Below are 24,586 nucleotides of genomic sequence, written 5' to 3'. Positions count from 1 at the left end.
TCTTGCTATTACAGACATGATGCAGCAATCTATCTAAAATTAAGGTGGCAAGGAATGTAAGTAGGCCTGCTATGATTCATTTTTATTATCAGTCATTATTGGTTCAGAGGGCAATCATGGATGTGGGGGCAATCAATGCAGTCAGAAAGGTCAAGCTGTCATTACTGAAGTCTTAGAGTACCCCAGATTTCAGTGAAATCTGCCTTGTCTTCTAAACGCACATACACTGTTGATTCACAAGAATATTAAAATGGATATTAAAATGGCTATGCTGTGTCCTTAATACAGATTGAATGAATGAATGTTCTTGAATCAAACAATGACATTAAATAAATGCTGCCAAACTGTGCAGTCCAACGGAAACAATGGCAAAAATAAGTGACCTGTATGTGGTATTTGTGTATGGAAGCATAGCTTTAATTTTTATGTGCAGACAGGCAATTGTATTGTTAGCACTTATCAACCCTGGAGAGAAATATTGTTCACTGAGGGCAGTCACAGTAATGTTAAGCCCGATTTGTGAGATTGTGAGCGCCCCCTGCGATTTACACTCATAGTTTCTTCTTCCAGTAGCTAGTTTTTTCTAGGGGATTTCAAGATGGCGTCGAGCGGAGGAGATGGGGAACACGAATGGACAGCGGCAGTGCGGCCGCTTTTATCGGCTTCATACACCGCTTTTGAAACGAAAGAGCTACCTCAGCTTATTGGGTCTATAATCAACAGGTAACCGCTTACATGTCAATAAATTGCGGGTCTCTATTTGCTCGGATACTGGTCGTGTCCACCCAGGAGTTAGCAGGCTGGCTAACTTGCTAACTTAGCTCGGGTAGTTAAGTTCCATAGGAAACCTTACCCACTTAGCTAACGTTAGCGGCTAGCAAGCTACCTGGGCTTAACTTGCACTGGCATCGAGTCAGTTGCTGACGTTAGCTAATATGCTAACCTCAGCTAACTTACTCAAAATCTTGTGTAGCTTGCCCATGCTGGTAACTCATAAACGACTTGAAACTAGGCATAGCCAATGACCGATAAAAGTTGACCTTTAATGTAACTTTATCGTTGTGCAAACGTTAATCGACGTCGCAGTGTAACGTGTAGGAAATTTGCTTCATCATTAGCTAGCTAACACAAACATTAGCCACCAAGCGAACTGGTGGGCCTTCTAAACGGACTGGATAACGTAGCGTTGAAATCGCAACAGTAATATTTGACTACGCCATTTAACTCATCTTAGCTAAATGTGATTTGGTTTGTGTGTTGATCTTGCCATATCCACTCTACTAAGGGCATGCCCGATGACTGTTTATTTGATAGTTGGCTATCAGTTATAGTTCATCGTTATATGCTGTCTATCTCTGGTTGAACTGATAGTAGGCGGAGATCCTCTGCTGTGCACTCAGATTTGCTGAGCCTGTGATGGGGTCGCCGTTAATTCATTTTCAGTCGAATGATGAAGATGTTACTGCGTAATTAAGTGTAAGGCCAAAGGGGTTTGGGGGATTCCGACATTGTGCTAAACCATGGAGAAGGTGGTGCAGTGCCTGTCACGCAGGAGAAGCTTGTCTTTGGAGACGAGTGTTAATTATTGTCGCGGACCTTTCACAGATTTTTCTTAAAGCTATGCTGATTGCGCCCATGCATACATAGGTGATTATCAAATCATTAGCACCTGCACTGTGTGTTACTCAGGTTGTCACTTGACACTCCTGTTCAGTGGTGACATCAGCTGATCTCTCGGGGCTTTCAAGTGAACAACTTCCTACTGTGGTTAATGGTTTCATTTTCCCAAGCAATAACCAACTTGCAAATATGAGCAGTACTGTTACTAGGCCTGTTAGTTTCGTTTTCAAGAAAACCGAAGAACCAGCAAGTGTCAAAAGAAAAACGGTTATTTGGTTGCATTATCCTCCGAGGATTTTTTTTACCATATTCACAGTTGTGTAGTTATGTAATAGTAATGTTGGAGAGAATGTAGATCCCTTCCTTTTTAGTTGAGTAACCCCAACAAGCCTGTTTATCACTTGGCCCCAGGTGTTTATGGATAGTACATCAAAAATTTATACCACAAGAAAGTGCAAAAGCCAAGTTTTGCTATTGTCAGCATGAATGATCATGTTTTATCTAAAAAGATAAGTATAAGTATTTCCCTAGGACAGTGGGTTGTGTAATTTTGTGTACATTAAAGAAGTAGGTTTATATTGTTAAAGCTTTAAGTGTCAGACCTCAGAGTTTGACAACACTCAGAGTAGCAAAATGGAGTTCTCAAAGAGCATGCATGCACTTGTAGTATATTGTTTATGTATTACTGCATATGTTATAGATTATCTGGACATGGGTTTAATCACAAATTTTGATAGATTCAATTGTGACTTTACTATGTAATGCTGCCAGAAACCTGCCTACATGGCAGAGGTTTCACATAACAGAATGTCAATGTTACTACATATTGTTAGCAGCTACATTGGTTTTATTTTACATACCCTGTTCTTTAAAGTCATTATTTATGAGGTCATTGTTTATAATATGGGGTATTCATTCTATTTATAGATTGTATGTGGCTGTGTTATTTGGCCAAGAAAATACTTTCTGACAAATGCTATGAATGAATATAGTAAAATCTGACACCCCAAAAGCTTTTCGCCTTTTATAATAATTTTACAGTGAATATTCATTTTTTCTTATACAGAGGTAGAAAAAATAATCTTCAGAGACATCAGAAATAAAAATTTATTTTATTTATTCTGATGGACACTTATTAGTTGCACTCATATTTAAAGTATTTTTGGCAATGTTTTATTGACTTATCAAGAGTTTCCAACATCCTGAGCATGAGAGTTGGATTATGCTGACTGAGAGCTGTAAATTCCAGTTTGACTTTTTTTTCTTAATAACAGAAAAGCCGATGTTTACAACAGATTGGTTTTCAGTATTACAAGTGTGGTGTCTCAGGCAGCACACTTCAGTCATGTACGATAGGGGGAATTGTGCACTGTGCTTGATGAATTTTTTTTTTTTAATTTTTTTTTTTAATTAGCCTTTATTTAACCTGGATGTGTCTTGTGAAATATTATCTCTTTTACAAGAGAGACCTACCCAAAATGGCAGCGTAAGATAAGTTACATATAAACGCATCATTTCTTTCAACAATTGCATATACCTTAATTTAGAAGGCCAGCAATTCTGAGCTAGCTGGTTTCAGGCTTATTGTCATTGTACCATTTTCCCCTGGACAGTTTATGAAACAGGTGTTAGCACATGGATTAATTGTTGGTGGGAGCTGCTTGTTTCCTTTACCTTGGTAATGTGCAGCTTCTTTTTGGTCAGGTAAAATACCCAATCAGCAGTAATTTGTTGCTTGTTTTAGGAGAAGAAGGAGTTGGAGGAAAGCTAATTTTGTTTTGTAATTTTAAAAAGCAGAGATGTTTTCTGTGTATTTATTTGTTTTGGTGATTGTAGCAGCACATTGAAATAGTTTTGTATTGTCACTAGAATAGATTAATATATCAAATGATGTAGAGAAACATTAACTATGTGGAGTTGGAGTATAGATAACAAAAAAACACACGGTTCATGTCCATATGAAGTACTTATGCTAACAGCGGCCTGGCCACACAGGTAGGTTTCCAGCAACACAGACAGCCTTCCTTCTACCTGGAAGTATGTGATCAGATCACATATTGGAGAGGTGTCACTTGCCTTGGGCCATTTGTGTCAATGCTGGAAAGATGGTGTAGGACAAGGCTGATTTCTGCCAGCAGAAACATTATTACATCAGAACTGTGTTTCCCTTGTGGAAGACTGCAGTTAGCCAAAGATCAGATCTGTCAGACATGTTAGAAAAGACTACATGAAAGGTGCACCAGAGGAAAATTCACAATGTTATGTCACTGTACTGACAGCCAGGACCAGTTCTGTTTTCCTAATTAATGTGATGTTATTAATGTGAGAGTACATTTATCAACATTCTTGAATAATAAATAACAAACTATCATGGTTGATATGATATTAATTTCTCTATGTCCATCTGCAAAGCTAAACAGTATCCAACCACAAAATGAAGCAACAGACATAAACATCTAAGTATATATAAACAAAGGCAGACATAATGTCACACTATTTCAGGTATTACAATTTGCACAGTGTTAATTATGACATTTGCGTGTGTGTTTATTGGTTCTAAATTCTTTACTCGGCCTGCATTTTGGCAAAGAACTTGTCTGGGTTGTAGGATGTTCTTTGGCTCTTGCTAAATGTTATGGGTGATATTGAGTTCACTGAACTTTAGTGTTTCTCGCCTAAACACCATGAAATCGTCTTTTTTTCTTTTTATGCCTTTATTGATAGCACAGTAGAGAGAGACAAGAAATGGGGAGGCAGAGAGAGGGAATGACATGCACTAAAGGGCCGTCCGATGCGGGAGTCGAACCGGGGCCGATTGCAGCAAGGACTGTAGCCTCTACATATGGGGCGCCTGCTCAAACCACTGCGCCACTCGACGCTCCATGACACTGTCTTTTCTGTTCTGTCTCTCCCAACTCTCTTGTCCAGAAAGAAAATTGCTATGAAAATATTCTATGAAAATTCACGTGTGAGCATTTAATTTGATATTTCACTTCTCATTTGCAGTGAATCAGACATTCTTCACCATGACAAACAGTATGAGCCTTTCTACTCATCATTTGTGGCACTCTCTGCACATTACATCACCACAGTATGTGGACAAAGTATGTATTTTTTTCTTTTTTTTTTTTTTCTTTGATGTAATAGACAAGAAATTACTACTGCCATTCAGCCAGAATATTTGAATGTTATAGGTATTGTTTGTTTGTTTGTATTGCTTCTTCTGGCCAGTAAATTATTATTTCTCTGTCTCTCTAGTACCAAGAAATCAGTTGCTGTCAGTTGCTGCAGCGTGCAAAGTGTTGATTGAGTTCTCATTGCTGCGCTTGGAGAACCCAGATGAGGCATGTGCAGTATCACAGGTAAGAGAAGCAAACTGAAGGGGAAAGGAGTATTATGTTGTGGGACTGTATTCAACAGATGATTTAGGTCACTTTTAAGGAGTTAGAAATTTTACCAAAGACAAAATGCTGCTGAATTTCTCTTTGTTGTCTTTCTTTGTCTTTGGCTCAATTCAGGTATTTTTGAAATTTCCAACCCACCAGTTAAATCGAGTAATACTGTTCACTTTTTCCTCAGAAACACCTGATTCTTCTAATAAAAGGACTTTGCACTGGCTGCAGCAGACTAGATCGCACAGAAATCATTACTTTCACTGCTATGATGAAGTCTGCCAAGTTGCCTCAAACCGTCAAGACCCTTTCAGATGGTAAGTGTCCCTTCAGAGATGAACCAAATTTAACCAATACTTAAGTGATTGTGACACAGCAGTAGCAAAATTATTCATACATATCAAGAAGAACAAGTTATTAAAAAATAAAAAAAGCATTTTGACTGAGTTTAGATTGAGTTTCTATAGTGATATTTATCCATACTGGGGCTGGAAAATTCCCATAGGCCCTTGTCCAAAACAAGAACTTATCAATGGTTTTGAATATTACTCAGAAAATGATGTTCTTGTTCATTTAATAGTGGAAGATCAGAAGGAGTTGCCCAGTGCTGTGAACCCAGAGCTTCGACAAAAAGAAGTACAAATGAACTTCTTTAATCAACTGACTTCAGTTTTTAACCCTGACCTTACCACCATCTTGGCCTCCCCATCAGCAGCACAAATGCAGGCAAGTGTTACAGACCAACCCTCTGGCTGCCACTCCATTACTGTCATGTGAAGTTGACAGCTTAAATGTATCTGTTAACCACAACAGTTTGTTCTTATTAGTATCTTTACTGAAATTAAACTCACTCTTAACCTGTAATTTAATTAGCCTCACACAAAACACTTGCTCTTTGACTACAAACAGTTATAATAAATCATCATGATTGTTATGTTTGTCAACTCTCTCCAATTACAGGCTGAGAGTGATTGCGATGACCAAACCACAGATCAAGCTGTTCAGGCCAAAATGAAAAATGCCTTTGTCTCTCAGAATGTGTCAAGCTTACAGGAACTTGGTAAGCAGAAACTTGTTACTTTATTGCAGGACAATGTTGGCTTATTAGCATTAAGGTTACAGTTTTATCACATATATATTTTAGAAAGCAACCATAAATTAATATGCACAAATAATTGCTGAAGAAATTTCTTTACAATTAATGTTCTCTTTTTTTGTCTACATTGGCACTTGAAGTATTAATTTCTTTGTAATTATGTTTTCAGTTAAATTTTTTACAAATTGAATGGCAGTTTAGAATTTGAAGGGCTCTTGGTGTAATCCATTTGCTGACGCCACCAGCAGATACTGTTTAAGTGCAGTATCTACTGGTAATTTACCAGAATCCTGGTTTAGTTCGACATTCAACACGACATTCAGTAGTGTTAATCTTTTACTTTCATAAGTGGAAAAATTGTAGTCTGGAACTCAAAATCTTTCAAGACCCATTCAAACAACCAAATATTTTTTGCTCTTGACATTTTAATGCCACATCCCAAGTTTGTTTGCGTCTGTCTTTTCTCATTAGAGCTTTTTTTCCCCATAACTTGTATTCCCAGGTGGGTCTGAGAAGTTGCTTCGAGTGTGCCTCAACCTGCCCTACTTTCTACGCTACATCAACCGTTTCCAAGATGCTGTATCAGCCAACTCTTTCTTTATCATGCCTGCCACAGTGGCTGATGCCACTGCTGTTCGCAATGGGTATTTCTTTTTATTCATGAGATTAAAATATTCTTAAGTAAAGTAATATTGTATATATTATTATAATAGGATTTATTTTGATGGGGCAGTATCATCTGTTTAAGTTTCTCCATGTGTATTAGATGACAAGTGTTTTTCTCCAAAGCAATTACTTAACTTGCTGTACTTGAACCCCATACCCAGATTTCATTCACTGGTGATAGATGTAACCATGGCTTTGGACACACTTTCCCTGCCTGTACTGGAGCCCTTGACACCAGGGAGATTACTGGATATGACCGTGCTGGCTTTGAGCTGTCTCTATGCTGGTAGGTGGTAACTCTCTGTGGATAAAATAAAATGATATGTCCAGTATTCAACAAACAAACAACAACCATTTTCTTATACAAACAACAAGCTCAAGAGACCCTAAAGCAGCCTATTTCATCAACAACTGAATGCAATGATTTAATAGTCATTCTTCGCATAGTGTTGAAAGTTAAATTGGTAAATGTAAAAACAATTTTTTACCCAATTAGGTGTGAGTGTGGCCACTTGCATGGCCATTCTGCAGGTAGGAAGCGGCTTGCAGCTTCGATCTGCCTCCACTGGGACTAAAGAGGAGGACTATGAAAATGACGCAGCAACAATTGTCCAGAAATGTGTGAGTATTATGAGTACAATATTCTCAAGTTATGGTCATGTTTGTTATGATACATTGTCTGGTGCTACATGGAAACTTTATTCACTTTCTACTCACAAGGTTTTACATAGGCTCTATTTACTGCTATCAAATAATGAAATAATTATGGGGAAACATATTTGTAGTCTGACTATGTCTGCGTAGAGCTTATTGTATATATTTATACATTGCATCAAATCCTTGCCTATTGTTTTTTATAAGTGCTAATGACTGCCTTGCTGGAATGCCTTAACAAAATACAACACATTTAAAATGGTAACTAATGCAAAATTTGTGTTGGCAAAAGCTGGAGATCTATGAAATGATTGGACAAGCCATCAGCAACTCCCGCAGAGCTGGAGGAGAGGTGAGTAACATGTTATACTAGAATAGTCAAATAACACTACTACTTCAGTACCCTTTGATTTCCTTAGACTTTGCCAGAGGTTTACTGTTTTTGAAGCTAAAATAAGTTAAGAATTGTGTTTTGTGTAAAGGTTTCTGTGAAATAAATTCTAGTTGATTGGTGCTATGTTTTTTTCACGTTTTTGTATATAGCATTATCAGAACTTCCAGCTGCTTGGAGCCTGGTGCCTTTTGAACAGCCTGTACCTGATTCTTAACCTGAGTCCGACTGCCCTGGCGGATAAAGGGAAAGAAAAGGATCCTCTGGCTGCCCTGCGTGTCCGGGATATTGCTGCTCGCACCAAGGATGGCGCAGGATCGCCTAAGCTTGGTCCTGGCAAAGGGTAACTTCCAATGAATATGTCCTTGGATCTTCAGTAATTATGCTGTTTCTTTATTTGTATTAATGAAGGTGTTGGCACTGCTGCAATTAAATCTCTGAAATGTTTACATTTTATCACAGACCCTTAGTAGGTCACAAGAAAGACCTATATTTAGAATTGGACTATTCTGGGTATAGAGAGTTTATTGGCTCATTTCTAAATTCAAAACACTATCTGCACATTCCTGATATTTATTTTTCTTTATTGTTTTAAAAAGGTCACTTGAAAATTGATTTGTGTTCATTAATTATTTTTTGTTGTTTCTCTAGACACCAAGGATTTGGAGTTCTGTCTGTTATCCTGGCAAATCATGCCATCAAACTTTTGACTTCACTTTTCCAGGATCTGCAAGTTGAGGCTCTCCACCGGGTAAGTGAAGCACTTACTCACTTAATACACTTACTTTCTGATGTATTTCAATATCCATTGTTTTACAGCATTTGTATTAATGTTGTATTTGTGGCCAGTATCACTATAAAGACAAGACTTGACTTATCACCATCATTGAAGAGATTGTGGACATAATCCCTCTGCTGGAAACATTACATTCAATGCAAATGTGTGTGGCAAATAGGGATGTCACGATACCAGAAATTTAGTAGTCGGTACCAATACCAGTGAAATTCCACAATTCTCGATACCTATTTCGATACCACGGTAAAAAAACAAAACATAAAAAAATAAATAAATAAATACCATGTACATTCCATGTACTTTCTCTTTCACTCCTTTATTGAAAAATATGAATAAAAAAACAAAGAACAGTGGCATGTAGCCTTCAAGAATTTAAAATAAACAATACTGTGCTAAAATATACAGTCAGTCAACTTTTTATTGCAGAGCATTGTAATACTCTGAGACATAAAAATATGGACATATAATAGATATACCAATAAAATTAAACAACCTTTGACACTGCAAAAAAGAACAGTGGCATGTAGCCTTCAAGTATTTAAAGTAAACAATACTTGGCTAACATATAAGCAGTAAAAATTTAATTGCACAGCATTTCAACTGTGTTTTGGAAAGTGCGCAGGCACCGTTTACAAACAGGCTTTTATCTATAATCAACCCCGTCTATAATCAACCACTCATCATCCAACTCGAAAGAAAAATATTTCCATACACGACTCTTCTGGCTTTTTCTTTCGACGAGCCGAGGTGCTGCAGCTGGACCAGGTTGTGTGCCTGAACTTGTTGCCATCTTCCATTTGTTATTGTGGCTAGACCGCAGCCTAGTAGTGGACGTTCCTCATCCTCCCTTGGGCAGAGGCAGAGCATGTGCCGGAGAAACTGTGCTTGAGTTTGTTCCGAGTCACTCATATGTTGCCAGTGATGCAGTAATTCTTTTACACATGTTTTTGGTAGATTACTGTCACTTTTGAGGTAAGACACTTTTGCACCATGTGATAAGTTGCTCATACAGTTAATGACATCCTGCTTGTGCGCAATTAGACCTGATGTGCGAGCGGGCGTGACGAGCACTCATTCAACTGCCTCCCTCAGTGGGATGTCAATCTTATGTTACTTCGACTTGGTACCGAAGTATCGGTTCTGGTGACAACCCTAGTGGCACATGTAATGAAATGTGAACTTTTATCCTGTTGTTTTGAAGAACCAAAAAACTTCCTGTTCTCTGGTCAGGCCACCAACATGACTTCTCTTTCTGTATGAGTTCTCATTTGTTTTGACCAAATCATGTCACTGATTTCACTGAAAATCACAAGACACAAAGGTTTCCAACGATTGCTCATTGCATAGTTTATCAATTTTTATGGTCTAGAAAATGAATAAAAAGTGAGGGGGAAAATGTGCTTGAAAAAACTGAGTTCATTCCAATCCCTCCATCTCTACCTGCAGGGTTGGGCGAGTGATGGGCCACCAGCTGAGCTCAACATCATGGCACAGAGCACTTCCATCCAGAGGGTCCAAAGGCTCATCGACTCTGTGCCCCTGACCAATCTACTCTTCACCCTTCTCTCCACTTCCTACAAAAAGGTGCTAACATTTATATTCCTATTTGCATAATTGCCAGTCATGTCTTATTATTAATTTCAAATTGGTAATGTGAAAAAGTGAGATGAAAGATTGAGAAGTGTGATCCTCATTGAAGACCACCGTTGTTTTTGCTGCTATCAGGCTTGTGTTCTCCAACGGCAGAGGAAGGGTTCAGTCAGCAGTGATGCCAGTGCTTCTACAGATTCAAACACCTACTACGAGGATGATTTCAGCAGTACAGAGGAGGATAGCAGTCAAGGTACTTTATCTTTCTGGATTTAAGCAATTACATCAGCACTTTAGAAAGCTTCCATAAAATTGAAAGTTCATGCTAGCGTCTGCACCCACATAGCAGCTTTACGTTTGCTAAACAAGAAGAAAAATCATATCTCTGGCTGTTGTCTGGACATAATTTTAACTCAAATCCTGGCTGTCGGAGCACAGATGATTCAAGACACAATGCACATATTTTTTGCACAGCATTGATGATGAAGTAACAATAACTTTAAAGGTCTACAGAATTAAATATTTTATTCAGCTTGAAAGGAACAGAAGACTTGAATTGACACAGTAGGGGGAAAAAGCAGCTGCTCTGTTAACTACACCATTCTTATTAAATAATATGAATTTGTAGTTGCATATTGAAAAACTGCAGTGGAGAAAAATGACTTTACAAAAGACAAGACAGATGGCTATGGGGGGTCTTGAGTGAAACAAAATTCAAACACTGTTGATAAAATCATGACATAGTGTTACATTTTAGGTAGCCTTCGAAAGTACTGCATACAGTATATTGATCCAAAGATGAAGTCTCATGGTCACTCGTATGCAAGTGCTCAGCTATATCAATATTACATATTACATCTAGTAAGTATTATAGTATGGACCATAAAAAGAAGGTATGGTCAGTGCATCATCTAATTGTTGATGTGATGGAGACACATCTATGTTCTCATCACTTAATGAGTAAAGTGCCCAACAAGCCATTATCTCAAAAGTTTCATGTGATGCTGTCAAGGTGTGCTTCAGATATCTCTTCATCACAGTGTAGATACAGGTGCTGAAAGTAGTGTCATGCTTGTGTTGGATCTCTGAGCTAGTGTCAGTGCTGAGCTGTATCAGTGAAGTGGTGAAACAGGTGCGCTGTCAGTGGTTCAGTCAGGTTATGGCAGCAGTGAGAAGGGTAAACACATACACACACACACACACACACACACACAGTTAAGTAATGCAATTTTTTGTCCCTTCATCACACAATGACAGTGTAGTTGACAGTGTCTACTATTTCAGCAGAGAGAAGACAGGAGAAGACAAGTGCAGCTTGTGTTTCAGGTCAGCAGTTTTCTGTCCTCAGGTCAAAGACTTGGTGTCCACTTCACTGTCCTAGATTCATTTTGTTATTGTATGTCTCACAATTTAGGCTGAGCTGTGGCCCTAATAGCTTAGAAAATAACAGAGCCACAGGTGAAGAGGCTTTGGCAAAATAGCCCCTACTTTGAAAGATGCTGGTGTTGTAATTGACATGAACTAAATCTAGATATTTTTTGTCAAAGAGTTTCATCTGTGGCTCACTGTGTTTCAAAGAATAAAACCAATGGTGACATGTGGGTGCTCATTGTTTAACTTGACAAGCATTAAAACCTCACAAGAGAGCTGGTGATGAATGGAAAAGTCACTGATACCAACATTTACAGTAACTGATCAACTAAATTTCCTTCTCTCAGTGTGTTGAGTAAAATATTTTCCCAGGTGCTTTTGAGAGCAACCTACTAAAATCACCATGTCTTCCATCCACATGCCAATGCCTTGTCCTGTAGTCGTTCTGTGCAATCATTGTAAATAATGCAGCTTTCGACACAAGGAGGGCTAATGGTAATGCCTTAATAGGCTTAGATTGTGGATAAGGTTGGTAAGTTGGTAAGTATTTAAAATGATAGTGATATTGATTTTGATTTTGTGGTCATATTACCAAGCCCTATTTCATATATCAATTTTTTTCTTTGGTCATTCTATTCTCCTTGTGATCGCATTAGTCATCACACATATCTGAAAATGTCTTAAATACCAAAATACTGTAGCACCCACATCAAAACAGTGGTATTATTCTTGAATATGACAAATTGAAGTGCTTGTAAACTATGGGCTTAAATACACTATGCTACGTCTTGCTGTCACCTGAAAAGTTGATTTTTTTTGTATGTTGCATGCAAATGTGAATATCAACTTAAAGTGATATTCTTTTAAAAATTGAAAGTTGTTTCTTGTTTTTGTATTTGAATTAATCTATACATATTCGAAATACTTTAACTGGCTACGCCTGCAGTCGGATGCTTCTCAATTCTAATCATAATTTTGCTATAGGTTGCAACCTCTTTGGTGGGGAAGGAGCCAGGGCTATAGTGAGTGGGGTGGGGTCTTAGAGAGGACACTATCTAATGATTCTATAGTTCTTCTGGGAAACTTCAATTCTGAATGATGGATTATGGACAGACCTAGAACGGGTTGATTGGAATGAATGTCCTGCCTGCTCTGAACCCGAGTGGTGCCTTGTGACCTCTCTGCTGGTCATGGACTGTCCATGACAAATGCTGCTAGTGCATAATGTAGTGATAGTGTTCTAGCCATATAATCAGATCTGCTGACATGTCTTACACTCGTGAAGATGGGAGTAAAGCTTTTATCTGAGTTTGATCAGGTGGTGGATGAGGATGCCAGGCAGACTCTGTAAACCCAAATATGTTGTGTGGGTAAACTGAGAATATCTGGCAGAGCCCCCATCTGCCATGTCTCAAATTTGACCTCCAAATGATTTTTTTCCTGCATCCCATGGGAGGATGGAGACATAGAATCAATGTGGCCCATGATTTAAAAAAAAAAAAAAAATCCACAGCTGAGGGGCAGGTCCAAGTTTTGGTCAAAAGGTTCATGTATTGCATCAAGTGTGAACCTGACCCCCAAGATTTGTTTATCTCATTGTTGCCAGGAGCACAATAGCATGTATATGAACACACACACACACACACACACACACACACACACACACACACACACACACACACACACACACACACACACACACACACAGATCCATCCAGATATGAAGTGAACATTTCATGCTATTTAAATGCTTTTAAACTTTGATTTACTCCTTAATTAATTAAAAAAAATTCCCAAACCATCAAGGTGAAAAGCACTCCATGTCCAAATCCTATGTTTCAGTTGAAACTCTAGGATTCTGTTGAAGCTACACAATTGGAAAACCTTCAGAACCCATAATTATGGCATTTTGGCAGGATATTGGCTATGAGAATGAGAATGCTGTTTCCAGCATCTACAGTGACAGAGACACTACAGCATGAACTGCATCATTATCATTTCACTACCTGTTTTGATGGCAGGTGTATTGGCGAAAAAAGAGGAAAATAATTACAATCACTGGGCTTTATCTCATTCTCAGTGACAACAGTTTTAGTGGGTATCTTCAAAAAAATGTTCTCAGAAGATAAATTCTGTTGTATTCTTCTTTAAGTGGATATTCACCAGCAGAACCTGAGTATATGTTCACTTTTTACCGCAGTGTTTGCCTCTTGTCCACCGCCTGCACAATGTTGTAGGTTTCATGAACTAGTTTGAACCTTTTTACATTTTGATGACACCACACACATCTCTTGTAAGTCGTGGAATGTGTCTCAGCTCCACTCTAAGAAATTCATATAAATATTTTTTTGTAGATGATGACAGTGAACCCATCTTGGGGCTTTGGTTTGAAGAGACAATTTCACCCACCAAAGACAAAGTAGCTCCCCCACCACCACCTCCACCCCCTCCCCTGGAGACATCTCCCAGACTGAAGAGCCCCAGCAAGCAGAATCCGAGTGAGAATGGCAACATTTTAGCTGGCCGTAAAGACCCAGAGCTGGTGAGGACTCATTTGTGTGTGCCTGAAAACATACAGAATAATGCTGCAAGTCAATACTAAACAGTACATGTATTATTTTTAATGCTAACATATGTAGTATATCCTTATGATACTAGTAACGGCTTATTTAAGTTTTAACATGTGACAGCACAAACAACTCATATTTGCTTGTTCCTGTAGTTTCTCAGTTTAGCCTCCAGCATTCTGAACTTCATCACCACCTCAATGCTCAAGTCCAGGAACAACTTCATCCGCAACTACCTGAGCGTGTCTCTCACAGAGCAGCACATGGCTACACTTGCCAGTATCATCAAAGATGTGGACAAAGATGTCAAAGGTATGGCTGAAAAAAAAGACTGTGGATCATACAAATTATCTCAAATATTTTGCCCAATCCCCTTTTCTTGGCCTGGTATCTAATAATGGGTATAGTCCATAATTGGTTGACAGCATTGTACTCTGCTAGGTTTAATACATTTTGTTTCTGTTCAGGCTCCTCAGATGAAGTGTTTTCTTTAGCTCTGTATCATTTCAACCACACCTTGGTGACATCAGATCTTCCATCCCCCGCCTTGCAGGTAAGTGGAATTTGTTTGTTATTATTCCACACACACAAGAGAAAAAAACTTTTGATCAAAAGTTGCTGTAATCAACTTAAGATAATGAGAATCGGTTATTCAGTGTCAGTGTCTTATTATTGTACCTCTCGTCATTCCCAGAGCACCCTTCTTCAGCAGTTAGGTGTTGCGCCCTTTTCAGAGGGTCCCTGGCCTCTGTACATTCATCCACAGTCGTTATCAGTCCTCTCCAGACTTCTCCTCATATGGCAGCACAAAGCCAGTGTGCAAGGAGAACCAGATGTGCCTGAATGTATGAAAGTCTGGGAAAGGTATGGCAACCATGGCATTCTCATCTAGCTGTTATGTGCAATGGGGTTGTTTCCATTTTCTTGATGCTGTCACTATAATACATTGGAGATCAGTTTGTATTGAGCTGAACTACTCAAGCTACTGTCCCTTTGACTGCTTCGCATCCATGTTAAGTTACATAAGTTTAAAATAGCATTTGAAACTTATCAGTATTCCAATACAGTGGACTACTAGTGGGCTGTAGCTTGTAAAACCACACCTGATTTCTGGGAATGTATAGAATATTGACTTGTTAAAGTGTATTCTAGCTTACACTTGGACTATTTTCTTTTTTCCCCTTTTCTTCTTTCTGCTACCTTTTACCTTCCTGTTCTCAGGTTTTTGGGAACGTTGAAGCAACACACTATCCAGGGTTCTGTTCATGGAGAGGACGACCTTAATGTGGAGCACCTCCAGCTGCTGCTGCTCCTTTTCCACAATCTGTCAGAGCGTGGGCGACGGTCAGTCCTCACCCTGGTCACCCAGGCCATCACTGAAGTGGCACAGAGCAGAGACTCCCAGCTGAAGGCTGTGCCCCTCAACCTGGCCCGCCTGTTGCTGGTGTTTGACTACCTCCTGCGCCACTACTCCAAGGCTCCCCTGTACCTTTTTGAACAGGTTAATGCTTATTTTCTAATGGTTGTTGTCTTGTCCTAGAAGGTAAATTGCACAAATAAAGTTTTGTTGTATTTATTTGATACGTAAATTTGTCACTTGATTTTTATCCTTATCAGCTAAAACACCATCGAATAAATGCATTGATTTAATAATTTACTAATCCAGAGCAAATTAATAGATCAGCTCATGATTATAACACAAATCTCAAAAATATCCACTGTCACTTTCCCAGTAAATTTCTTTGGAGCAGCTACTGGTTTCACCACAAATAATATCACAGATTCAGACTAGTTACAGGAATAACATGGCAGCCAAATTAAGTATTATTCAAAATAATAACTGTTCTAATGCTGATTCTTTGAATAAATATGTGTGGGACTTTGGTGGCAGGAAATGTAACTACTCTCTACCATGAATATTATTTGTAGGTGCAGTATAACCTCCTCACCCCACCCTCCTCTGGGCCAAGTTCTGTCCAGGAAGGTGGCAAACGCAGCAGTCTCCCTCTTTACTATGGATTCAAAGAGGTGGAGGAGAACTGGGCTAAACATTGTTCAGCAGGTAAGACCAATGAAGAGGATTTACCCTTTTAGCCACTGGCCAGAGCATGGTAGTATCTACAAAAACTCACCAGCTGCTTGATCCATTTTTGCCAACCACATTTTTTTAGGATTAAGATTATCTGAGTACTGGTTGTCTACCCACCACAGTCACTGGTAGAACAGAAAAACTAGCCACAGCCAAGATTCACCAGCATTCACATTGATGTCTGTAATCTCCCAACCTCAGCAACTTGCACTAACATTCATTTCAACCTTTTTTTAGATTCAAATGTTCAACCCAAATTCTACTGCGTTCTGTCCCCTGAGGCGTCTGAAGATGATATCAGCAGACTAGACAGCAAGGTGTGACCTTTTTTTTTTTTTTTTTAATCAAACAGTTGTGTGTGTTCTTGAGATGGGGTGTGTGTCTGTGTGTTATAAAATATAATTCATATAATTGTATATTATATAATTTCGTACATTTTTTTCTGATAGGTTTTTCCAAAGTTGTTCAATGGAGCAGTGAAATACGATGAATTGTATGCGTGGCTCATCTCACTCCTGGCAGCAGGTTCTCAGTTTGACACAGCAAGAAGACAGGAGAACAAGCCGATCACTCCTATGGTGAGAACACACTACATGAACAAACCATGAACTGTGCCAACAGGGTAAAGAAGTCCATGATGCTGGTGGCGTCACAGGTTTGCCCAAACTGCTGTAAGTACCTGTTGCCTGTAGCACTCAGTGTTGGGGAGTAATTAGTTACATGTAAGAGAATTACATAATTAAAACACGGTAGTGTGATACAGTTACGTAGGGGACAAAAAATGCGATTAAATTACAGTTTCAGTTACTTCTCAAAATTTTACAAAGGGGTTACATCTGAATATATTCTTTTTATTAAAAAGCTTACATCTAGAATATATCATTCTGTTGCTCTGCATCTTTTGGCCAAGCAGGAATGCCTTTTTTTGGCATATGTGCTGACATTAGGTTGTTACATTTCCACATGACACCAACAGACTAAATGAATGGTACTGAAAAATGATCAAAAGGTAATCAAATGATTTAAGTGAGATTACTTTGAAGTAATTAAAATGGTTTCATTACTTATAACATTTTTAACAGGTAATTAGAAATCTATAACCTATAACATTTCAGAAAAAACCTTCCCAACACTGGAAGCTCTTTGTTATTAGCTCACTGCGTCTCCACCTTTATTTATCATTCCCTCCCAATATTTAAAATTGATGAGCAAACACAAACAAAATGTCTGTCTTGAAGTAAACCACTTTTCACTAAATTAGTCGATTACTAACTTTCTGTATGTGCTTCAAACAAAAGCATTCCAGTGGTTTTATTTCAAATGCCTTTCAATGTGAGGACGACCGGAATGTGTCAAGTTTGAATTTATAGAAGCTTAATGGCAGCAGACATCGGCTCTGACAGCAACTGACTGCAATTTGGTGAATGTTTATTACCTTGCACAGGAGGCCTGCTCCCTTCAGTACTACTTCCTAGTACTGTGGAGGATCCTGGGTGTTTTACCTCCCTCGAAAGCCTACATGGAGCAGCTGAAGACTGGCTGCAGCGATCCCAGCGAGAGTGACATCCTGCACACACTGCGGTGGTCCTCACGTCTCCGGGTATCTACCTACGTAAATTGGATCAAGGTCAGTTGACAGCTGAAAGTACTACTTTATTAGCATGGAAGGTGCCAAAGTAAATAAATGATTTTTTTTTTTTTTTTTCTCAAATTAATATTACATTTGACTTCTCATCGTCATTTTTATGATATTTTGGTTATCCTACATATAATTATTTTGCTTTTTAAAAATAAACTAGTTGAAACTGGATGTATTTGGAAAATGTTTGACTTTTTGATTTCTGTCTGACTTCAAATGTACACTATCTTCTGTACCCTGTCCTTAATCCTGTGATGTAATATCTTTAATAACTTGTCATACTCCTGCATTTTATGTATGAATATGCCTGTGCCATCACTGACAGGAACACTTGGTGAAGCAGGGAATGAAAACAGACCAAGCAGCCTCACTAGTTGAGATGACATCTGCTAAGTGCAGTACTGTTAAATACGATGTGGAGCTAGCAGAGGAGTATATTGCAAGACAGGTAATGATTGCAGCATAGTCACTGATGACGTGCATATGTATTGTTGTTCAAAGATTTGAACTTTGTTGTCTGTTGTCTGTGACGACTTGATTTTGCTTTTGTTGCAGATTTCCACCTTCTCCTGTGTAGACCCAAATGTTATTCTTCCACTTAATCAGTTACCCTCTCTACAAGCCATCTATACACTGGATGCAGTCATCTCTAAAGTGCAGGTTTCCTTAGATGACCATCTATCCAAGGTTGCCATTGAGGCAGACACCCACAAATCTTCTGAGATCACAAAGAACCTGCTGCCAGCCACACTACAGCTCACTGATGTTTACACGGCCTTCACAAGGTGAGTAAAGTTCATTCAAACTACTGCGTTGTGCTCCTCTGAACATGTGACAAGCTGATTCAGGCCATGTGCCCAAGGATGACTGAATTATTGATTGAATTTATTTTATAATTTAGGAATACAGATTAAAAGTAGTTATAGTCGTTGAGGATTAAAACACAAAAAACCCTTATACTTCCACATGATCCTCCACATGTAACAAACGGCATGACAAGAACAGTAGAGGATCTATCTATATGTACCAACAAATACAACCAAAATTTATAGTGGTGAAGTTGCATGGACTACATGGACTGAGCAAACAGCATTCAGGTTATATATTACTGAGAAACCATCTTTTTGCATTTGTGTCTAGAAAACTAAAATAATCCATCTGTTCTGTAATCCCTTATCTTAATCCAATTATTAAACCAAACTTGTCATAAACAGGTCTTACCTACTAATGAACATCCCAGAGGAAGGAGAGAACAAGCTGACAGATGCCAAGCTCCAGGGTTACGCCGCAGTTCTGTCTATTGGCTCCACTCGCTGCAAGGCCAACATGCTCGGTATGTGGAAGAATTACTCAGAAATAATATTGTTAAACAGAAGATTCACTTTCCCAACTTTTCTTTATACTCACTGTTTTAACCTGAGCCTTTGAAAATGAAACTTTCCAGGTCATAGTATCATGCAGAACTTACCATCGGCTGTCCAGACAATATGTGAGACTTGGAACAGCATCCACACCAATGAATTTCCTAACATTGGCTCATGGGTATGTGAGTGAAGTTGGCTGTTATGGCTCAGTTAAACACTATCCCTCTTTGTAAGCACCTTATGAGGAATATAGACAATTAACTCACCATTAAGTTTTTTTGCCTTTATTTTACCAGTGAGTTGTTACTTAAAAGCTTATTAATTTAATATTGTTTGTACCACCTGCACCTTCTTTAATTCTCAGACTGACAACATGACCACAAAATGCTACCTCCTCACATTATGCTGTTGGCTTTGGCTAAGCCGTGTTCAGAGCAAATACATTTTTTTATTTGCTTTATGTGTTACTTAATTTATCTATTTCAATGTAACAGTTATTTCTTGTTTTTTGAAACATTTGTTGAAACTTCCATTTTTAAACATGCGGTTTAATATGCTGTCCTGATTTAGTTTATTATATTTTATTAATTTTAACTTGTAGATCTTATCGAGACATTAAATTCTTTAAAGCATTTAATAGATACCCCGCCCTACTCAACATGTAATATTAAAAAATAATTGTATCAGCAATTATCAGACTAATAGCCTGGTTTGTTTTCTCTCTCAGCGAAATGCCTTCGCCAATGATACCATTCCATCAGAGAGCTACATCAGTGCCATCCAAGCAGCTCACCTGGGCACACTGAGTTGTCAGTCCTTGCCTCTGGTCTCTTCTCTTAAACACATCTTACTCTCGCTGGTTCGCCTCACTGGCGACCTCATTGTGTAAGAGCTTGCAAAATCTGAATCATTTCACATATAACCAGTAGTATGTGATGAATAGAGTTTTTTCATGAAAACCCTCTAATTGCCAGTTAATATTGCTGTATGTTTGTCTCTTCAGCACAGAGGAGCTTAATCCTTCTCAGGTTGTGCGCACCCTGCTGCCGCTCCTCCTGGAGAGCAGCACAGAGAGTGTGGCTGAGATTAGCAGCACCTCACTGGAGCGCATCCTTGGCCCATCAGAGTCAGACGCCTTTCTAGCTCGCATCTACGAGCGTTTGGTGACTGGATGTTACAACATCATTGCCAATCATTCAGACCCCAACAGGTATATCTTGTTAAAACTGCATTAAACAATACATTTGAATTAACTATTTTATTTGCCTGCACTTTTGATTTTTGTTTGCATTTCATTGCTCTTAAACCTTTTTTTCTCTGATTTTCTAGTGGTTTGGATGAGTCTGTCCTTGAGGAATGCCTTCAGTACCTTGAAAAACAGCTTGAAAGCAGTCAAGTCCGCAAGGCCATGGAAGAGTTCTTTTCATTCAGGTTTGTGCTCAACTGATAAACCAGTCGGCATTATTACACATTTATACATCTACTTCTCAAATTTTTTGCTCTTATTTTTCCAGTGGTGAGCTCGTCCAGATTATGATGGCAACAGCCAATGAAAACCTGTCAGCCAAGTTCTGCAACAGGGTGCTGAAGTTCTTCACCAAGCTTTTCCAGCTCAGTAAGTTTGTTGTTCATTTCAGTCAAAAAAACCTATCTAAAGGCTTGGGTATACTTAAAATGGAATGGCTTGTATGAAGGAACATATAAAGGCAAAAGTGTTAAGTACTGCTCTAGTTGGCCCAATTTGAAGGTGGAGTGAAAAGCCTGCTGTCATAAAGAGGGACGAGAGGCCAAAATTGTACACACATGTTGAGACAAGCTCTCCTCAAAGGCTTGCATGTGCTGCACTCTGTTGCACACATGAAAAGTGGTGGGGGTGCTTGTGTGAAGAATGCAAAAGTTTGAAAGCTTGAGAGAGGTCAGAACTTACATACTTTGTCACATTGACACACCTGGCCAAGAGCTACGTTAAGTGGGTGTGCTTGTCCGATCATTTGTGTTGGAAAGTTACAAAAAATGTCAGACACAGCCTCCTCTCTGTATTCTGATGTCAGAAAGATATGGAGGTACAACAAACACTTAATTTAAAGTGTCAAGAATCAGAAATCTTGAAAGCTGGAACCTGCAGATGCAGCACATGTCTTCATAAGCTTAAATCTCATGGTCATGCTGTTGTCCCCAGCGGAGAAGAGCCCAAACCCCAGCCTGTTGTGCCTGTGTGGCTCTCTGGCCCAACTGGCCTGTGTGGAGCCCTCTCGACTGCAGTCCTGGCTGACACGCATGACAGCCACACCACCAAAGGATTCAGAACAGCTGGAAATAGTGCAGGAAAACCGACAGCTTCTGCAGCTGCTGACCACTCATATTGTGCGTGACAACAGCCAGGTGGGTGAAGGAGTTTGCACTGTCCTCCTCAGCACACTCATTCCCATGGCAACAGACATGCTGTCCAATGGGGACGGAACAGGCTTTCCTGAGCTCATGGTCATCATGGCCACACTTGCCAGCGCCGGACAGGGGGCCGGCCACCTGCAGCTGCACAGAGCAGCTATCGACTGGCTGACCAGATGGTAAGAATTCAGTTTCATTGACATGCTGTTCCCTGATTTATGCTTTTTTTTGGCATCAATGCTACGTAAAAATTCACAAGAAGAATTTCTTGGTAAAAGGCAATGCATGTTAATGGTTAATTCTCTGCATTGGGTGACCTAACCTGTTAACCATGGTCATGCAGCAGTTACATTTATTTAAAATTGCTCTAATTTTCCTCCGCAGCAAAAAGTATTTAACACAGAAGAATGTCGTGGAAAAAGTGAGCACAAACGTATCCCAAGGAAAGGTATGTTTTTATATCTATCAGTATATTGTAACAAATTATAGAAGTACCTTATAGATTTGACTCCATCTAGATGTAATTGCATTTTAAACACTGACCTAATTTGTTTCCAAAGGCATTAGCATTTTAACCAACTTTGATGTAATTGATGTGCACTTGTTCCTTGGTTTTAGCATGCAAGCATGCTAGAATGCTCCTGCCACATCATCTCCTATCTGGCTGATGTAATGAATGCCTTGCGGCAAAGCAGTGGACAAGGCACCTCAGCAATGCTGATGGAGGGAGAAGAGAAGGCCATGGAAGTGGACTCAGACTGGGTGGAGGAACTTGCAGTAGAGGAGGAAGATTCCCAGGCAGAGGACTCTGTGAGATCTCACTCCTTTATGTTACTTTAAACCAGTTTTTTAATATTTCCTGCTGAAGGCTGACTTTGATGTAAAGTCCCTCAGGTTGTGGTGCATACTATGCCTTGGCCGTTAGTAGGGCTGAACGATTTGGGAAAATAATGTAATTGCGATTCTTTTTTTTCTTTTCTTTTTTTTTTTAACGCCAATATTGCAATTTAATATGCAATTCTTTTTTAGAGTTCCTTATCTTCTGTATTATTCAACAAACACAAGCAATAAATTATTCTATATTACGACTAACACAATATTAGATAGATTAAACATCTTTCCTTTAGGCCAGGCCTATATGTCATGATGAAATTAGATGATACATGAATTGATATGAATGACATATTTTTATTTAACTACTTCAATCACAGTAGTATATTGACTTAGTTTAACTTACAGCCTTGTAAGCATGTAAAATTGTCAGTCGTTATGCAGACATGGTTCTCTTCATGGAGATCCCAGCTGGTCGAAGTCTTCATTAATGAAATGCACCGGAAGACTCTGATAGGGCTCCGCTGTATGGCTCGACCACATGTCAGTTGTAGTAGAGAAAATCTCTGCGACTCTCATTGTGTTTTTATACAGCTCCGGTCTGACAACCTGGCTAAAATATGTGCGAGAGGGCATGCTGTACTGCTTATCCACTTTATTTATCAAAGCCGTAAAGCCAGGCTTGGTCACCGTGCTGAGAGGCATCGTATCTTTCCCTATGAACTGTTATTCCCTGAGTAATTTCCCTGTGCCGTTTCGAATCACGTTCATATGGAGTTATGCTTTCAAACACTTCAGTCCGTGATCATTGTTAGGTGGTATTTGGCTTACCGGACACACTGGTGGTCAGCATTGTAGCCGTGCAACTATGATACATGGCTTTGTGCTGATAGAGGTTAGTAGTGTTGCCTTGTGACGTAGCAACATTAGCAAGGCAGGTTCTGCACAATACCTGACGCTGTGCAGCATCTTCCTTTTTTAAAGCGAAAATAGTTCCACACAACCGACGTACTGCTCCTCTTAGACACTAAAGTTTCCTCAGTGCCAGGTTCTGTCGAGCCATAGGTTCATTCTACAGCAGGTCAAAGTGTAGTGCGCCAAACTGTTGCTCCCTTTTTAGCTGACTTCTCTCTGCGGTTTGAAAATCAAATTTTATCATATTGGGATATTATCGCATAAGCAAGTAATAGTTCAGCCCTAGCCGTTAGTCTAGTTCATGGCACTGTCCCGAGCAAAAATGACATAAGGATAACATAACATCATGGAATTTGACTTCATAGGAAATAGAAAGCATTCCCTTTATCCAGAGGCCATGGATTCCATGATTGTGATTCCTTTACTAATTTAAATGTAAAGGTTCTGTAGAATCATAAGCAGTGAAGTGCACCACTTAAACAGTTTAATTTGGTTGGTACATTTTGAAGCAAGTAAAATTATGGTTCTGTTGTTCTACCATGTAGCATATTCTAGTTAATCTGCTACGTGTGTTCAAATTTTTTAATTTCTTCACTGTCAAAGAACAATGTTAGAAGATCTTAACACATCCAATCAGCTGAGTTCATGTAGATAGACTTGAGTGCACAATGTGATCTGCAAGTACCTGACAATATAATATTAAAAGTCTGTACCACTTGGGTTTCACTAAAACATATTCAAGCTATGCACTTTTTTGTCACATTTCACATATCACATTTTTCTATGGTTTCTGCTCCATCATTCTCTAAATGGAGCAATCCATCTTAACGTGTGTCATTGTTTGACAGGATGAAGACTCCCTTTGCAACAAACTCTGCACCTTCACCATTACTCAGAAGGAGTTCATGAACCAGCACTGGTAAAGAAAAGTTTATTGTTCCCTGTGATTTCAGTTTTAATCCTGAATGAGATCAGAGGTTGTTTCTATCTTTTAATCATGTTCAGCTTAAGGGAAGTTTCAGTCTTTTGGTACAAACTAGAAGGCTGTTAGATCTAAAAATAGATTTGTCGCACAGGAAACATTAACTAATAACAGGAAGCCTTCCATAAATCAAAATAAAAAAGAAAATTTGGGCCATAAAAATCACAGTAGGTTTACGTGAATCAGAAGTTGTTGACCTTTGTTATAATCGATGGAAACAGCATAACTCCACACT

General features: G+C 39.0%; 1 protein-coding gene across 1 annotated transcript in view; it reads left to right on the top strand.

Annotated features, from left to right (window-relative positions):
* The first annotated feature begins 598 nt into the window (after positions 1 to 598).
* The window catches only part of ubr4 (ubiquitin protein ligase E3 component n-recognin 4), a 55,762-nt gene continuing 31,774 nt past the window's right edge, over positions 599 to 24,586 (top strand). The window contains exons 1-35 of the mRNA XM_022741867.1: positions 599 to 723; positions 4,627 to 4,724; positions 4,879 to 4,982; positions 5,200 to 5,329; positions 5,593 to 5,738; positions 5,973 to 6,072; positions 6,611 to 6,752; positions 6,936 to 7,060; positions 7,271 to 7,395; positions 7,721 to 7,780; positions 7,972 to 8,162; positions 8,471 to 8,570; positions 10,062 to 10,199; positions 10,341 to 10,458; positions 13,931 to 14,118; positions 14,299 to 14,455; positions 14,611 to 14,696; positions 14,838 to 15,007; positions 15,365 to 15,644; positions 16,073 to 16,205; positions 16,470 to 16,549; positions 16,682 to 16,810; positions 17,677 to 17,859; positions 18,197 to 18,319; positions 18,427 to 18,656; positions 19,086 to 19,204; positions 19,316 to 19,413; positions 19,963 to 20,120; positions 20,239 to 20,445; positions 20,565 to 20,666; positions 20,750 to 20,850; positions 21,415 to 21,802; positions 22,008 to 22,071; positions 22,242 to 22,433; positions 24,218 to 24,288. Coding sequence (XP_022597588.1) covers positions 599 to 723; positions 4,627 to 4,724; positions 4,879 to 4,982; positions 5,200 to 5,329; positions 5,593 to 5,738; positions 5,973 to 6,072; positions 6,611 to 6,752; positions 6,936 to 7,060; positions 7,271 to 7,395; positions 7,721 to 7,780; positions 7,972 to 8,162; positions 8,471 to 8,570; positions 10,062 to 10,199; positions 10,341 to 10,458; positions 13,931 to 14,118; positions 14,299 to 14,455; positions 14,611 to 14,696; positions 14,838 to 15,007; positions 15,365 to 15,644; positions 16,073 to 16,205; positions 16,470 to 16,549; positions 16,682 to 16,810; positions 17,677 to 17,859; positions 18,197 to 18,319; positions 18,427 to 18,656; positions 19,086 to 19,204; positions 19,316 to 19,413; positions 19,963 to 20,120; positions 20,239 to 20,445; positions 20,565 to 20,666; positions 20,750 to 20,850; positions 21,415 to 21,802; positions 22,008 to 22,071; positions 22,242 to 22,433; positions 24,218 to 24,288 — 4,961 coding nt within the window. The remainder of the gene's footprint in view (positions 724 to 4,626; positions 4,725 to 4,878; positions 4,983 to 5,199; positions 5,330 to 5,592; positions 5,739 to 5,972; positions 6,073 to 6,610; positions 6,753 to 6,935; positions 7,061 to 7,270; positions 7,396 to 7,720; positions 7,781 to 7,971; positions 8,163 to 8,470; positions 8,571 to 10,061; positions 10,200 to 10,340; positions 10,459 to 13,930; positions 14,119 to 14,298; positions 14,456 to 14,610; positions 14,697 to 14,837; positions 15,008 to 15,364; positions 15,645 to 16,072; positions 16,206 to 16,469; positions 16,550 to 16,681; positions 16,811 to 17,676; positions 17,860 to 18,196; positions 18,320 to 18,426; positions 18,657 to 19,085; positions 19,205 to 19,315; positions 19,414 to 19,962; positions 20,121 to 20,238; positions 20,446 to 20,564; positions 20,667 to 20,749; positions 20,851 to 21,414; positions 21,803 to 22,007; positions 22,072 to 22,241; positions 22,434 to 24,217; positions 24,289 to 24,586) is intronic.

This window comes from Seriola dumerili, unplaced genomic scaffold (genome assembly GCF_002260705.1).
Source record: "Seriola dumerili isolate Sdu_G_001 unplaced genomic scaffold, Sdu_1.0 BDQW01000056.1, whole genome shotgun sequence".
NCBI classification, from domain to species: domain Eukaryota; kingdom Metazoa; phylum Chordata; class Actinopteri; order Carangiformes; family Carangidae; genus Seriola; species Seriola dumerili.
The sequence above is the reverse complement of the archived record's forward strand: the minus strand, read 5'-3'. Positions and strand labels throughout refer to the sequence as shown.